Genomic DNA, 16,738 nt, shown 5'->3' with positions numbered 1-16,738 from the left:
TACACTGTTCTGCATGTACTTAACTTGCTTTATCTTAATCTGACGATTTCGAATTTTTCTAAGTATAGAGTTTTTTTCGGGCCCCCTTAATGAACTCCCCTGTGTTAAGATCCAATATATTTATGGTAGAGGTACATTTACAGGGTAATACAAGGTTTCTCCCCATATGATAATCTGACGTGCTCGAGTAACTGCAAAAATCCTCGCTTGGGCTCCCCTAACATTAAAAGTAGTGTTTTAACAGTCCGGAAGAAACCGTCTTTTTTTTCAAAAAAAAACGTCGGTTTTTGTCGTTTTTTTGAAGTGAAAACTTCTTTAGGGACGTTGTGCGATTTTTGGATAGGAGAAAAAGCATTGAATTCGCGACCGTCATTGCGACCGTCATCGCTTATGCTATATATTATTTGTATGTATATATAAATTGTATAGAAGTATTTAAATTTAAAATAAATGTAAAACCTATTTTATGATGGGGAAAACATTTAATTCGCGACCGTCATCTCTTCGGCGAAATAAATTTTGTAGGTATATGTATTGAAGTGAAAACTTCTTTAGGCACATTGTGCACTTTTTGGACGGGAAAAAGTATTAAATTGGCTACTGTCATTGCGACCGTCATCGCTTCGAAGAAATAAATTTTTGAAGTGAAAACTTCTTGAGGGTTGTTGTGCACTTTTTGGACGGAGAAAAAGTATTAAATTAACGACCGTCATCGTTTCGACGAAATAAATTTTTGAAGTGAAAATTTCTTTAGGGACGTTGTGCACTTTTTAGATAGGGAAAAAGTATTGAATTAGCGAACGTCATCGCGACCGTCATCGCTTCGGCAAAATAAATTTTTAAAGTGAAAACTTCTTTTGGGGACGTTGTGCACTTTTTAGACGGGGAAGAATTATTGAATTAGCGACTTGAGGGACGTTGTGCACTTTTTAAATAAGGAAAAATTATTAAATTAGCGACCGTCATCGCTTCGGCGAAATAAATTTTTGAAGTGAAAACTTCTTGAGGGACGTTGTGCACTTTTTGGATAAGGAAAAAATATTAAATTAGCGATCGTCATCGCTTCGGCGAAATAAATTTTTGAAGTGAGAACTTCTTTAGGGGCGTTGCGCACTTTTTGGATGGGGAAAAATTATTAAATTTGGATGGGGAGAAGGTAATAAATAAGCGACCGTCATCGCTTCGACGAAATAAGCTTCAAGAAGTAAAAACTTCTTTAGGGACGTTTTGCTCTTTTTGGATGGGAAAAAGTATTGAATTATGGACCGTCATCTCTTCGACGAAATAAATATTTAAAGTGAAACTTCTTTAGGGACGTTGTGCACTTTTTCGATGGAAAAAAAGCATTAAATTAGCGACCATTATCGCTTCGACGAAATACATTTTTGAAGTGAAAACTTCTTTAGGGACGTTGTGCACTTTTTGGACGGGGAAAAATTATTAAATTAGCGACCGTCATCGCTTCGACGAAATAAATTTTTTTAAGTGAAAACTTGTATAGGGACGTTGTGCACTTTTTCTATGGAGGAAAAGTATTGAATTAGGGCCGTAATCGCTTCGGCGAAATAAATATTTGAAGTGAAAACTTCTTGAGGGACGTTGTGCACTTTTTGGATGGGGAAAAAGTAGTAAATTAGCGACCGTTATCGCTTCGACGAAATAAATTTTTGAATTGAAAGTTTCTTTAGGGACGTTGTGCATGTCTTGGATGGGGAAAAAGTATTGAATTTGCGACCGTCATCACTTCTCTGAAACAAATTTTGTACATAATATATAAATTATGTGTATGTATACATAAATAGCATAGGGCATACGCATCGTGTATATCGTATATGATATAGGTATAGCAATTCTTTTAGGATGGGGTAAAAGCATTGAGCTCGTAATTTATATACTATAAGAAGTTTTCACTTCTGTCGGCACTCCCACGAGTGCCTTTAATTTTTTTCTGAAGGTCCGGAAAAAACCAAAACGTGGAAAAATTCAATAATGAATTTAATTACCGGATTTCCAATGAAATAGGGTTGTTTTTGAAAGAGTGATGTATAAAATAAAAATTAAACAATACCAAAATATACAGGGTGTAACAAAAATGCAGGTCATAAATTAAATCACATATTCTGATCTAAAAATAGTTCGATTGAACCTAACTTAACTTATTACAAATAAATGTGCACATAAAAAAGTTACAGCTCTTTGAAGTTACAAAATGAAAATCGATTTTTTTCAATAGGTATATCGAAAACTATTAGAGACTTTTTATCGAAAATAGACATGTATCATTATTATGGCAGGAACAGTTTAAAAAAAATTGTGCACCCCATAAAAATTTTATGGGGGTTTTGTTCCCTTAAACCCTCCAAACTTTTGATTACGTTCCAATTAAATTATTATTCTGGAACCATTAGTTAAACACAATGTTTTTAAAACTTTTTTGCCTCTTAGTATTTTTTCGATAATTCGAAAATAATCCTGTTAGTGCTCACATTTCATTTCTGACGATTTGTACTACTACATTTCATAACAAGGATCCCTTGTTTTAAACCTCTTCTTCTTCTTTTTTAAGTACCGTGCCCAAATTTTAGGCGTGGGTAGCTTCAATGACAATTTGCCGATATCGTTCGCGATCTTGCGCGGCATGTAATAATTGATCTGCTGATAAGCCAATCCATTGACGAAGGTTTCGGAGCCATGAATATTTCCTCCTACCAATTCCTCTTTTTCCGTCTTTCCTTCCATTGAGTATTAACTGCAGCATCTTGTATCTGCTACCTCTCATTATATGCCCGAGATATTCAAGTTTTCTCTTTTTTATTTTCTTGATTAAGTCACCTTCGCCTTCACCTACTCTGTTTAAGACTTCTCTGTTTAAAATGCGTTGATCCCAAGATATTATGGGCTTCTGTGATATGACCACATCTCGAAGTCTTCTAATTTGTTCCTCATGTACTCATGTTAATCTTCATGATCCAGGTTTCATATCTATATAGTAATACAGGATACACATAACATTTTAGGAACTTGATTCTTAGATTCTCTTGATTAAACGTCTATTCACTGTGAACTGTCTTGAAAAGCTTTCTTCCATTGTTGCCCTATTTCTCGTGTTCCTGAGCATCATTCTAACTAGTCTTATAAGCTTATATTATTATGTACAGATTGAAATTTCGCAAATATTAAAATCTGAAAACATTTTAGATGAAATCAGTAGGCAACTGTTGGATTCTTCGACCAAAGTTATTGTAACTCTCAACGAATTATGGCCGTTAGCAGATGCAGCGACAAAACAAGCGAAAAAGAGCATTCCAATAGTAACTATCAAATCGCAGGTGAGTTTTTATTTACTTTTTTCTTTGCACCAAAAACTAAATGTACTAGTGTTGCCCAAAATCGGTCTTGGTCTTACAGTCTTGGTCTCGTTCTTGCGTTTTCGCAAGACCAAGACCAAGACCGCCTAATTTTAGCAAGACCAAAACCAAGACTTACCGTGCAAGACTTGGGCAAGAACAAGACTAAGCCTGCGAGACTCTTGCGTCTTGCAGTTAGAACTGAGGGTCGTTTTAGGGAGTATATAAGTTCGGCTATACTCTTGAGATACTCTATGAGAAACAAAAAAAATTGTAACAAAAATTTTGAAAATTGGACCTATGCGCTTTACGAACAATACCATAAACATACATAGCGAATCAAAATATCCATTAAAAGAACACTCGACACATTTGACATGTACTCAGAGGTCATTATTATAATGTAAAAATGAAATACATAGTTTAGTAATACATTCTTTCTCAGCAGCCGACTTCTTTGCTCTGAAATTAATTGTCCTGGTTTTGAGAATAGTCGTCTTCTAATCCTATTCATATAACACAACATTCCTGCGTTGCGACGAGTACAGTAATATCGAATATCGTATCCAAACTTTTTAAAAATACGTCACCTTAGCACTTATATAAATTTACATAAATATTTTTTTCATTATTAGTTTTCTAAGAATGCAGACACCAGAAATCTTATCAGTATACATTATTATAGTAAGACTATTATGTATTATTATTATGTGTGGCACGTTATGTGTTGAAAGTACTTAGCTGATTATTAAACATTTTTTACACACTTTCAATTTCTTTGAGAACATACACCTGTTTGCCGGTTTGACCTATTTAGAAGTGTATACAAGTCATACAGTCTGTTTCAATTTATTATCTATTGTTTCTGCTGACTGTGTTCTGTGTTATGAGGTCACTCGGCTAAACAAAATTTGCCGAAACAGCGCGGCTATTATTTATAAGTATCAGAACCAGACAAAAGTATAGAGATAATGCCGGATATCGTGTAAACATAATTCCGAAATATTATTTTAACGATATACACTTCTCCAAGAAATTAACGCACCACCTTAAAAACAGGTCATTTTTAATGTCTCAAATTTCCTAAACCTGTTATCCAATTTAAGTGATTTTTTTAATATTTCGTCTTATTCTTTATAAATATCGCAGTAATAATAGATATTGTTGCTAGACAGCTCAATTATTGTCAGTGTATACCGGGTGTACCAATCAAACTGTGTTTTTCTCACTCTGTGGAATATTCTAGTATTATGCTAACTTATTATTCTAGCATTCAATAGCATACTGAAATTAAAGCCCAACTATAGCCTCATATCGTCGTCATTGCGGCAAAAGTCACTAAGTCCAAAATAACAAATCTGAGAAAACGAACATTTAGTGACTTCTGCCTTACAACAAAATGGTAATTTTTGACTTATGCATATTCAGTGACTTAGGGAACCATCTCTATGTACTTTCTAGGACTTCGTTATTTCTGCCAGACTATGAAACTTGATATTGTGAATGGATCAGGACACTTAACTCAATTTTAACAAAATTGGACTTGGTGAGTTTTGCCGTGACGACGACGATATTTTCTTAATACAGTACAACCTGCCATATCCGGACCTGTCATATCCGGACCTCCCCATATCCGGACGGTTCTGCCGTCCGCATCTACCGAAATATACCGAGAAAGGCAGTCCTAGTCCTGCTGTTGGACAACGCACCCTCTCATCTCGACCCAAAAGAACTAAAAGATGGCGAAATAATGTATGTATTATAGATTCTATAAAACGTGTCTATCGACGAAAGTTATTGACGGCGTTGATTACTGGAATGTATGAAGGAGAAAACGTTTCAGAGACTATAAAAGAAGTGGTCTTGATTGATATCCGGATTTTTTCATATCCGGATCGGTCTGTCGCCACATTGATCCGGATATGGCAGCTTTTACTATATTATGTTTTTTTATCCATTCACTTATATTTGATAATAAAAAAGTTAGGTACTTTTTTAACTAGCCATGTTTTTCATCAATATAGAATGTTTTTAAATAAGTATGGCAAACTTTAATGGGTAATTCTGCACGAAAAAGTAATGACAGTTTGCCAGTTTGCTTCATAAACGTTTACTTTATAAATGCTTTGTTTACCAAATAGGGGGGGTTGAAATTTTTCTTACAAACTGACGATTTATTTATTGCTCTAAAACCGGTTGAGATATGCAAATGAAATTTGGTGGGTTTTAAGAGTAGTTTTAACTTTAGTAGTTTTTAAGTTTAGTTTTAACTTAAGTTAGTTAGAACATTGCCAGGGATCACTTGGATCGTGGGTTCAAACCCCACCCGGTGTCAGTTGTTTAGATATTTATTAATTTGGCTAGTATTTACTATGGCTATGATATTCAAGCTTAAAATGTACCTCTCTGTTACGTTGTTCTAAGATATGCAATAGACTAATGGGCAACTGCGAGACTTGCAAGACTCTTGCTACAAGACCAAGACCGGGAGCGCAATACCAAGACCAAGACCAGGTTTACTGGCGCAAGACCAAGACCAAGACTGTCTAGGTTTCGTCTTGGTCTTGCAATTGGGCAACACTAAAATGTACATGGGCTTCGTACACATGAGGGTGGTTTGCCAACGTTGACGTCGCGGTTTACCTGAAAAACCCAAACGCCGCGGTTCAAGTTACCAAAAACAAATGCAACCGCAAGGTATCGTACAAATGCAAGCGCTCAACGTCGTCAAACCACGGCGGTTGTAACGCTTTGTCCATATGAGGGTGGTTTGCCAGCGGTTGACGCCGCGGTTAGCCGACGTTTGTATCGTACACATGAGAGCGGTTGACTGGCGGTCCCATTCCTCCCCTAGTAAACTTACAACCCCCGCGGTTTGACGACGGAGCGGTTGCATGTGTACGATTCCATTTGTTCCTTGGCAACTTCAACCGCGGTGGTTGTAGTACAGTCATTGAAGCGTTTTAGCTCAGAAATTTTTTACTATGAACCGATTTAACATAAAATTTTGGAATTAGGCTTATCCTACCCTTAACTTCAAAAGTGATATTGACCCGAATTCCGTTTTCACCCTGGGGGTGGTTGCCACCCCTTTTCGGTGGTGGAAATTTTTTTAATAACGTCAGATATCGATAGAAGACCTAATTTTAAGCAAAGAATGTTGTATAAATTTTTTTTCAAAAACCCAATACTTTTCAAGTTATTGGCAATTGAAAATTCTGAATTTATGCATTTTAACGATAATATTATAATGAACAAAATTGGAGCAGATAAAAAAATGAACAAATTGATTTTTTAAAGAGTGTTCTAAGTGCAATATTAAGCGAGATATTGAAGATCAAAGCCGTTTTTTATTTTGTGTAAAATTCAATCGATGTATTCAATGCCATCTAGAGGAGAGCGAATAAATTTTATGCATGCTAATGAGAAAGGATTTTATAGTGCTTAAAATAAGCTTTAAAATCAGCACTGTTAAAAGTCTTTTGTACGTAAAATGAGTGAGCTGTAATGAGAAAAGAGGAACATCTAATGGTTTTTTTAAATCAATGGATTTCATGCGATTTCCACCAAAATTAAAATTAATGGTATTCCGTCTAGAATCAACTTTAATATAAAGAGTTTGATGGATTCTAGCAGTTTCGCTGCTTTGGAATACTCATTTTTTTTGAAAAAATCACGATGTAAAAAAAACGAATTAAAAAAACACCTTTTTTTCATAATATCTCAAAAATAATGAAAGGTACCTAAAATGGGTAATAATAAAAAAAATAGGTTTTCTTTTGACAAAAATTTTGGTTTGTTTGTTTTTCCTCTCACACAAAAATTGACGAAGATATGATTGATTAAAGAGCGCGCGGTAATTCAACCACAGTTTCTCTCGAGCCCTTTAACCCTTCACCGTTTCAAAATAAAAGGTTTTTCACTACATATTATACAGAAAAAAGTTGTAGCTCTTTTAATTACCTTCAAAATGTTTTTTATAAGTTGTGATAGCTTCAAAATTTAAGTAGTTATGGCTCAAAAACTAAATCATACATATTCAATGTTTTAATTTAGGGGTAGTTTTAAGGGTTAAAGAACTTAAGCATATTTATGATTTTCCAGCATAGCTTTTTCGAGAACGTGGAACGATATTTAAATCCTTTTTAGTTTATCAAAAGAAATTTTTATACAATTTTTAAGCGAGGGGTTGATTTTAAGGGTTGAAAGGGGTTACCAATTAAATAATTAAGATAGAGAACGTAAAATATTATTTACTCTATATTTAAGTCTTCTTGTCAAACCAAATTAATTTTTTGTAAATTTTTTATATTTAGGTGTTGTTTTTAAGGGTTGAAAGGGGGTTAACAATATGATTATTAAGATAGAGAACGCCATTTACTCTATATTTAAATCTTTTTATGTCATACTAAATTAATTTTTTATAAATTTTTTCGATTTAGGGGTTGTTTGCAAGGGTTGTGCGGTTTTCAAGGGGATGAAAATGAGTTTAACATGAGGTTATTGTGTTAGAAAACACTTCACAATGTCACTCTTTATTATTAAACATGTTTTCTGGCGATAAAATGGCTCAATGTCAATTTTTCCATTAAGGGGTTGTTTTCACCTTAAAAATAAAAAACGGAGTTTGGGTCAATATCACTTTTGAAGTTAAGGGTAAGAAAAGCCTAATTCCAAAATCTCATGTAAATCGGTTCATAGTGAAAAATTTCGGAGGTAAAAACCTATTTTACGCTTCAATTACTGCACTATTGGGGGTTTCAGGTAAACCGCGACGTCGACGTTGCAAACCGCTCTCATGTGGACAAGCTGTAAGTTACTAGGGGAGGAATAGGACCGCCAGTCAAACGCTGTCATGTGTACGGTACAAACGTCGGCTCTAAATATGTTGTGATCCAAGCAAGCAATTTGATTCAACCCGACCTGCGAGACTTGTTTATGTTTACCCCTAGACATTCGAGTATAACAATTCATTGGAGCTAGGTACTCCATTAAAATGTTACATTTGTGCAAAGGGGTTTCGCGCTATATCTGATAAACTACCAACCCTACGGAAAATCTAATTATACATAAAATGTAGCAAATTCAATTTTCTACAATTTTGTTTCTATTACTTTTTATCGTCAAGTGACCAACAAAGAAGATATAAACAAAAATATGTAAAAAAATTTTACCAAGTTTCCTTTTGGAGGTTATAACTTTTTTTCAGTTCATTTTAAAATAAAATAACATTATAGCAATTTTGTAGAGGATTTTTCAGCGAACAATTTCTACTATAAAGTTGTTTAATTATGTTTATTTATAAAGGTTTTACAGCGCTCCAAACTTGACCAGATTCTCGAATGCTCATAGGGATACAATAAAAACAAAAGTTAGGCTTAGGTACATACTTTTCTATCGATATATATTTTTTATTCATACAATTTATTACGATTTTAACATTCCTGTGCTATTATTAATCTGTTTTTGACCTTTCTCCCCACTATAAAACTTATAACCCTAAGCATATATATAAAAGGCCCAAGAAGTTGTTTGAGGGCAAATTAGCCGGTTCAGAAAAAGAATGACGCAACCGCAAAATCCTTAAGAAGAGCAAAAAATACATTTTTGATATCAAAATCATACAGTATGATCACAATTACCCATTTACCACACCTTGGTCAGGATCTCGAAATATAAGCGTTTTTTGGGGTGTGCCGCTTGTCTCTGAAGTACCTAACATAACTTTTTTCCTATTGTATATTTTGACTTAAAATTTTCCAAAACACTTCTTCATGAATTATATTTTATTGTTGTGTTGATTAAAATTATAAACTAAAAAGTTTGTCACTCAACTTTTTTTTAGGTAAACATGAAACTAACGAAATATGATGACAAAATGTTTAAAAACTAACAACTCTTTAATGTGTTTAAACATTTTGGACAAATTTCATTGTTATCTACATACTTCAAAGACGACACAGTAAAATTTTCAAAAGGAAATATTTACAGCTACCAAGATACAGCGAGGTAAATTTGAAAAATCATCAAAATTGATTTTCGGCATTTTTGTATAAAATTTTATTTTTGAACATGTTAAATGTTGAAATCTAGATAAAAATAAACTTTGTATTCGGATTCAGCGACCTCGAAAACATAAAAATAGACCAAAATTGGTCATTGACCTTAAATTAGATTTTCATGGTCGGCATAACGATTGCTGCCGCTCGACTAATATTATAGACAGAAAAGTATTTTTTTATTGTATTCCTATGAGAATTCGAGAATCTGGTCAAGATTGGAGCGCTGTAAAACCTAGATAATAAATAAAATTAAACAACTTTATAGTAAAAATTGTTCATTGAAAAATCCTCTACAAAATCGCTATGATGATATTTTATTGTGAAATGAACGGAAAAAAAAATTATAACCTCCAAAAGGAAACTTCTTACAAAATTTTCTCATATTTTTGTTTATAACTTTTTTGTTGGTCACTTGACGATAAAAAGTAATAGATATAAAATTGTAGAAAATTTAATTTGCTACATGTTATGTGTAATTAAATTTTCTGTAGGATTGCTAGTTTAGGACATAGAGCGCGAAAGCCCTTTGCACCCCTTTTTCCAATATGGCGGCCGGGGGACAAGGGTGGCGACCCCACAAACTTGAACTTAAGCTTCTACTGAATCCCCCTACACATTAAAAAATAAAATTGACTCCTCTAAGAAATGCAACCCTAAATGTAACATTTCAATAGACTAAGGTGTATTAATTAACCCGAGTAAAACAGGGCTCCAATGCTCCAGGCCATCCCTTTCCCCCCTGTAGCACTCTGATACGCGATAGGGGCACAACTATCAGCCAAATGCTCTTCATGTGGGAATCCTGGGTAATAGAATTCCAACGTGGTGCCCTAATCGATTTGCAAAATCAGACCAGCGTGAGGCGCTATATGCCTGTTATCTTCTTGTCACTTGTCCGCTTAACTAAAATTGCTTACTTGGGCCCCAAGCCTCTGCTTCGGGCTAGGCCCGGTTCAGAGACTTAGTGCTCAAGAGTTTGGGCCCTACGTGTCCGGGTTTTGTGTTTTTTGTTAGTTTTTTTGGAGGCTTGCGCCAGGTTTTGTTAGTGTTTTTTGATTTTTTTGCTGGCCGAGGCCGTTTTTGTGTTTTTTTTTTGTAAATATGTCGTTAATAGACAAAATGAGATTGTCGATATCCTGTTGAGGTACGTTTGTCCATTCTTCTATCAGATGGCCTCGGAAACGAAACGGTGTGTACATGTTACCCATCATCATCATCATCAGGGCTTTTCATTCCGGGTGTAATGTTTGCCGCTCTTACTTAGAGCTATCTGATTCGCTTATTGCAGTGAATCACTCCGCATTCCACTTGTAGGTTGTCAAAGTTTGTTGTATGACTTGGCTTTCGTTACAATTTTCTTCCACTCATTTCGATATGTGCATAGTTCCCTCCAATTCACTTCCAGAATTTTGATATCTCTCATGACCTGGTCCTCCCATCTCTCTCTCTGGGTCTTCCCCTTGGTCTTTCAGTTTCTGGTTTATATCTGGTGATCTTCTTAATCAGTCGGTCGTTTTTCCTTCTCTCTATGTGTCCCAGCCATATCAGTCTCTGTGCTTTAATAAATCTAACTATATGTTCTCCCTTCATTATGTCTCTTAGTTAATGGTTCGTTCTACTTCTCATTTCTCCGTTGTTCATTCTTATCGGGCCCATAATCCGTCTGAGGATTTTCCTCTCGAATATTCTCAATTTTTCTTTATCTTTTTCCGTTAGCCACATTGTCTCAGCTGCGTACGTAACTATTGGTCTGATTGCAACTCTGTATATTTTCAGTTTTGTATTTCTAGATAATTTCTTGCCCTTCATAAGCCTATGATATCTCCAGTATGTTTTGTTGCCTGCTAGTATTCGTTCCGTTACTTCTTCACTTCTCTTGTTTTGGCCATTCACTATTACTCCCAAATATTTAAATTGTTGGACTCTTTCAAAAGTGTAGTTTTCTATTTTGATTTCTCTCGTCCTGTTATCTTCTCTTCTAGAGAAGAGTAGATATTTTGTTTTTCCTTCGTTAATTTCTAAACCTCTTTTCCGTGCTTCTTTTGCCAGAATTGCTACTGCTTCTTTTAATCTTTCCTTGTCTCTTCCCATAAGAACTAAATCATCTACGTATGTAACAATTTGTGTTGAGGCGTGGGCTATAATAGTTCCTTAGTTAATAGTCCAAGTAATGAAGCGTAAAATAGGACAAAACCTCGCAATTTTTACAGAATGGATCGATTTGCTTGAAAATTTGAGAATAAGTAGTGGATAGTCCAAGGATCAAAATCTATATGATGCCAAAAGGCGCTTTTACCATGGGGGTGGTTGCCACCCCATGTCAGGGGTGAAAATTTTTTATTATATTTTGACCGCAAAAGTTGGTAAAAACATTCATTCTAAGCAAAAAATGTTCTATACATTTTTTTGATAAAATTAATAGTTTTCTATTTATTCGCTATCGAAAGTGTTAGTTTTATATTAAAAAAATTAATGTTTTTAATCAGTTTTCTGCAAATAACTCAAAAAGTTTTTGTTTTATCAAAACCACTTTGCTTAAAAAAATGTACCTTTTGAAAAAATCAACAAAACCGTGTTTTTAAATTTTCTTTAAGACCAATAGTAATCGAGCTATACTTTATTATATGTTATGTCTTCTTCGGCAAATGCTAAATACTGTAGTTTCAAAGTCAAAAGACGGGAAAACTGCATTTTTCGAGGATCACTTGTTTAAACTAATTTGAAGTATTTAAAAATATCTATCTTCAAAAATAAAAAAAAAGTCTTTAGCTCAAAAATTAGGTGGCTTATAATGAAAAGAATGTCAGACCCTATATTTTTCAGCGAAAAAGTGATCGAAAGCAAACCCATAATCACCACCCTGATTAAAATTAGTCATTGACCTTATTTCGTCTTCTTTACTTATGTATTATTAATAGGTTCTAGAAGTTTAACTGGTTTAGAATGATTAGTTTAAAAAAAAATTGAGTCAAAAGCAAATATCGAATTTTTGAAGTTTGGTAAAAAATTCCCTTTTCTTCAGAATAGAAAGATTATCATCAGAGATACAAAAAAATATTTAATACAAAAATTGTAGCTTATTTAATTTATAAGAATTTGGTTTGCAAAAATTTTCTCTACGGTAAAAATTAAGTGAGCTATTGACAATTAAAACTTGTAATAACATGCAAAAATCACCTTTACCAACCCTTTCAAAGTCACCACTTTTTGCGACTGAGGATTTTAAAAGGATTTGGTATTAACAGTCTTATAGATCTTGTAAAAACCTACCAAATTATTTTTTAACAAACTTTCTAAGATAAAAATTAAAAAGGTTACGGTTAAAAAATCAATACATTTTTTTCAAAACAAAAAAAAGAAATCTAATTGGAAGCATAATAATATAAGTTAGCTTTGCTTTTAGTCATTGGCCTTATTAATTCTTCTTTATTTATGTATTATTAATAGATTTTAAGAGTTTGACTGGCTTAGAATGATTAGTTTTTAAAAAACTAGAGTTAAAAGCGAATAACGACTTTTTGTAGTTTGGTAAAAAATGCCATTCTCTTCAAAATAGAAAGATTAGCATCAGATATACGAAAAAATGTTTTAATATGAAATTGTACGTTATTTAATTCCCAAGAACTTGGTTTGAAAAAATTTTTTCTACGGCAAAAATTGAGTGATTGGTAAATGAGTATATATCGAAAAACATTGATTTTTTCTACAGTGCTAGTCAAAAGTCCGTACCCCCCCTCGTATCTTTTGAACGGTTATACCTATAATAGTGAAATTTAGAGGGAGGAAATAAACGGACGTAAGCTTCTTAACTAGTCATGACAGGTGACGTAATAGTGACAGATGACGTTACAGAGCCACTGTGACCGATAATTTTAAATGGGACCTTATGGCAAGTGATACCTCGTTTGAAAGGTATTGAAAATACCTATTCAGTCATACTAATTTTGTTTGAGTTTAAGCTAATTTTGATGAACAAATAAAATAAATATAAAATTGTAGTTTCGCATTTAATTAATAAAAATTCAAAATTCCGCCTATGATTACTTGTCAAACAGGTTGACGTTGACGTAAAAACTACTACAGAATTAAAAAACGTCAACTCTTTTGACAAAAAATGCATAAGCGGACATTTGAATTTTTATTAATTAAATTCGAAACTACAATATTATATTTATTTAATTTATTCACCAAAATCAAAATCAACCTAAACCCAAAAAAATTAGTATGAGTGAATAGGTATTTTAAATACCTTTCAGACGAGATATCACTTGCCATAAGGTCATATTTAAAATTATCGGTCACAGTGGCTCTGTAACGTCATCTGTCACTATTACGTCACCTGTCATAACTAGTTAAGAAGCTTACGTCCGTTTATTTCCTCCCTCCAAATTTCACTGTTGTAGGTATAACCGTTCAAAAGATACGAGGGGGGGTACGGACTTTTGATGTATATAAAACTAACACTTTCGATAGCGAATAAATCGAAAAGTATTAATTTTATCAAAAAAATGTATAGAACATTTTTTGCTTAGAATGAATGTTTTTATCAACTTTTGCTGTCAAAATATAATAAAAAATTTCCACCTTTAAGATGGGGTGGCAACCGACCCCATGGTAAAAGCGCCTTTCGGCATCATATAGATTTTGATCCTTGAACTATCCACTACTTATTCTCAAATTTTCAAGCAAATCGATCCATTCTGTAAAAATTGCGAGGTGAAATGCTTCGGTTCCTGGACTATAATTTTGCTGGCCTTGACTGTTCCTTCTACTGCTATGTTGAATAATGTGGTTGACAGAGAATCGCCTTGTCGCACTTCTGTTTCTATTGTAATTGATTTTGTGCTACCTTCTTCTGTTGTTACTTTAGCTCGAGATCCATCCATGGTCATTTTTGTTAATCTGATTAATTTTTCTGGTATATCTTGATTTTTCATTTCAATAAATAATTTATTTCTTCCAATACAGTCAAAGTGCTGGCCAAGGGAATACATCAATACCTTCGTTGGCAAGCTAGTCTGTCCCTAAGCGTACGACATTGACAAAATTGCCCTTCACTGGAATTCGAATAATAAAAAGCGCATTGTACGAATGAGACTTTTACCTCAAAAATACCTATACATATGTAAAAATTTAAATGCTACAAGCACCTTTAAAATATTATCGGTGAACTTTTTAAGAATCATTTGCATAAAAACTTTGTATGCAAATAGGGGACAAAGTACGCATTCATTATAACACCTATTATTTTTTATAATTTTACTTTAATAACTAAATTACACATTAACATTTATATTATAATTATATGTAACTATTAGTAATGATTAAATAAATTAATTATTTATTATTCACGCGACACTCACTTTAACACTAACGTAAATGATATACAGGGTGGTGCACCAAAAACGATACATAGCCTTTGGGACAGCTAATTAATTTTCTTGAAAATCTAGTTAAAGAAAAAGTTCAGTTTTCAATGGGTGTCATTATTGGTCTTATAGCCGTTTTGTAAATTGTTGCCTTAGTTTCCACTCTGACGTCTTTGTTTCTTCATATTGTATTGTTTATACATGATGCTCCTCTATACAGTGATGAGCGCACTAATAACCGGCAAAATAGCTCAAAAGATGGAGAACTTAATACATTGCGAAACAAAAAGAGATGAAACTAGTGGAAGTGGAAATTATCGTTATAAACATCTAAAATAACATTACATTACATAGTTTCCAACCTTTATTAGGGCCAGTTGTTCGAACGCTAATCAACAATGATCATTATCAAATAATTAATTACTGTCAATGTCAATTGTTAAAACATAATTAATTACAATTCTGAGACTATAATCAATTAATATAACAATAATTATTAACATAATTAATAATAAATCTCATAATTGTAATTAATTATGTTTTCAGCAACCCAAACAAAGTTGACATTGACAGTTTTGGTGACAGTAATTAAATATTTAATAATGATCATTGTTGATTAGCGTTCGAACAACCGGCGACGTATCAGAGGAGTATGACAACTGTCACTGTGACAGTAGAATTTTATAAAATACTCCTGTCACAGATGTCTAAAGGTGGGAAACTGTGTAATGTAATGTTACGTTTATAGCGATAATTTCCACCTCCACTAGTTTCATCTCTTTTTGTTTCGCAATGTATTATGTTTTCCATGTTTTGAGCTATTTTGCCGGTTATTAGCGTGATCATCACTGTATATTGCTCCTCTTTGTATATTTTTTACGTCTGCTTTTATGTCACCGTAACTGGATAGTGTGGTACCTAAATAGTTAATTTCCATAATCTGTTCAGTTCTGGTTCCATCAATTTTTATTTTAACAACGCCTAAGTCTAGGCAATAAACTGGTTATATATAAATGTGTACTGAAACCTATTCGTATGGCATCCAAACCTGGGGAAGTGCCAACAAAACAAACCTACAAAGGATTCAAAAGAATTAAACAATTTAATAATTTTCTGTATAATTTCAGCAAAGTCAAAGTGTTCCATCGGGTGCAGCCAACTTTGCAGAACTGGCGGATTGCAACTCAGACGTACCAAGTGAAGAATCTTGGAATAGCGTAGCATTTTTACCTTATTCTAGTGGGACAACTGGATTGCCTAAAGGTGTCATGCTAACACATCACAATATAGTAGCCAATGTTGCCCAAATTGGACATCCAAAATTGCTTATCAGCAGACAAACCACACGTAAGTTTTACTCTTACAAACTTACAGAAATACTATCTGAAACCAAGGCAAATCAAAGAGAGGGGATTTTGGTGCAAAGAGTAAACATCCATTTAAAATGCATTTTGCTCGAAATCAGTAATTTTGCGACATTGCCAGATAAAATCGCCGAATAGTTGTTTATTTAGAATACATTTTATATTTTTTTAATAAATATGGATATTACAAGTGAAATTATACACAATGTTTTAAAATATACGCAGGAGCAAGCACAAGGAAATGTTACTGGGAAACAAGTAACAAATAAAAAACCGAAAAACTTTGAAACCCGATTGATCTGACAACCTCGCAAAACCAAAATTTTCGATCGGTCTGACCTTGCCACAGTATAAAGAGGGACAGTAGAACTACTCTCCGAAAAATTGGAAGTAAAATCTGTAGTCGCGCATGGCGACCGCGCAAAGTTCCCAGTCGCTAGACTAGACCACCACTCTTGCATTGCTAGTCGCGTAGAAACCTACAGGTTTTAACAGGGAAAACCCGCATCCATCACTAGTGAATTACCAATTGCATACTACCGGTATTACTTCTTGAGATCAAAGTGTCGACATAGAAGAGATTTTACTGTCCCTCT

The 16,738-nt window shown here is 33.7% G+C and overlaps 1 protein-coding gene across 1 annotated transcript in view; it reads left to right on the top strand.

Annotated features, from left to right (window-relative positions):
• LOC114336561 (uncharacterized) overlaps positions 1–16,738 on the top strand; it is a 93,804-nt gene that overhangs the window by 59,261 nt on the left and 17,805 nt on the right. The window contains exons 3-4 of the mRNA XM_028286929.2: positions 3,199–3,329; positions 15,906–16,125. Of these exons, the coding sequence (XP_028142730.2) occupies positions 3,199–3,329; positions 15,906–16,125 (351 nt within the window). The remainder of the gene's footprint in view (positions 1–3,198; positions 3,330–15,905; positions 16,126–16,738) is intronic.

This window comes from Diabrotica virgifera, chromosome 8 (assembly GCF_917563875.1).
Source record: "Diabrotica virgifera virgifera chromosome 8, PGI_DIABVI_V3a".
NCBI classification, from domain to species: Eukaryota; Metazoa; Arthropoda; class Insecta; order Coleoptera; family Chrysomelidae; genus Diabrotica; species Diabrotica virgifera.
The sequence above is the reverse complement of the archived record's forward strand: the minus strand, read 5'-3'. Positions and strand labels throughout refer to the sequence as shown.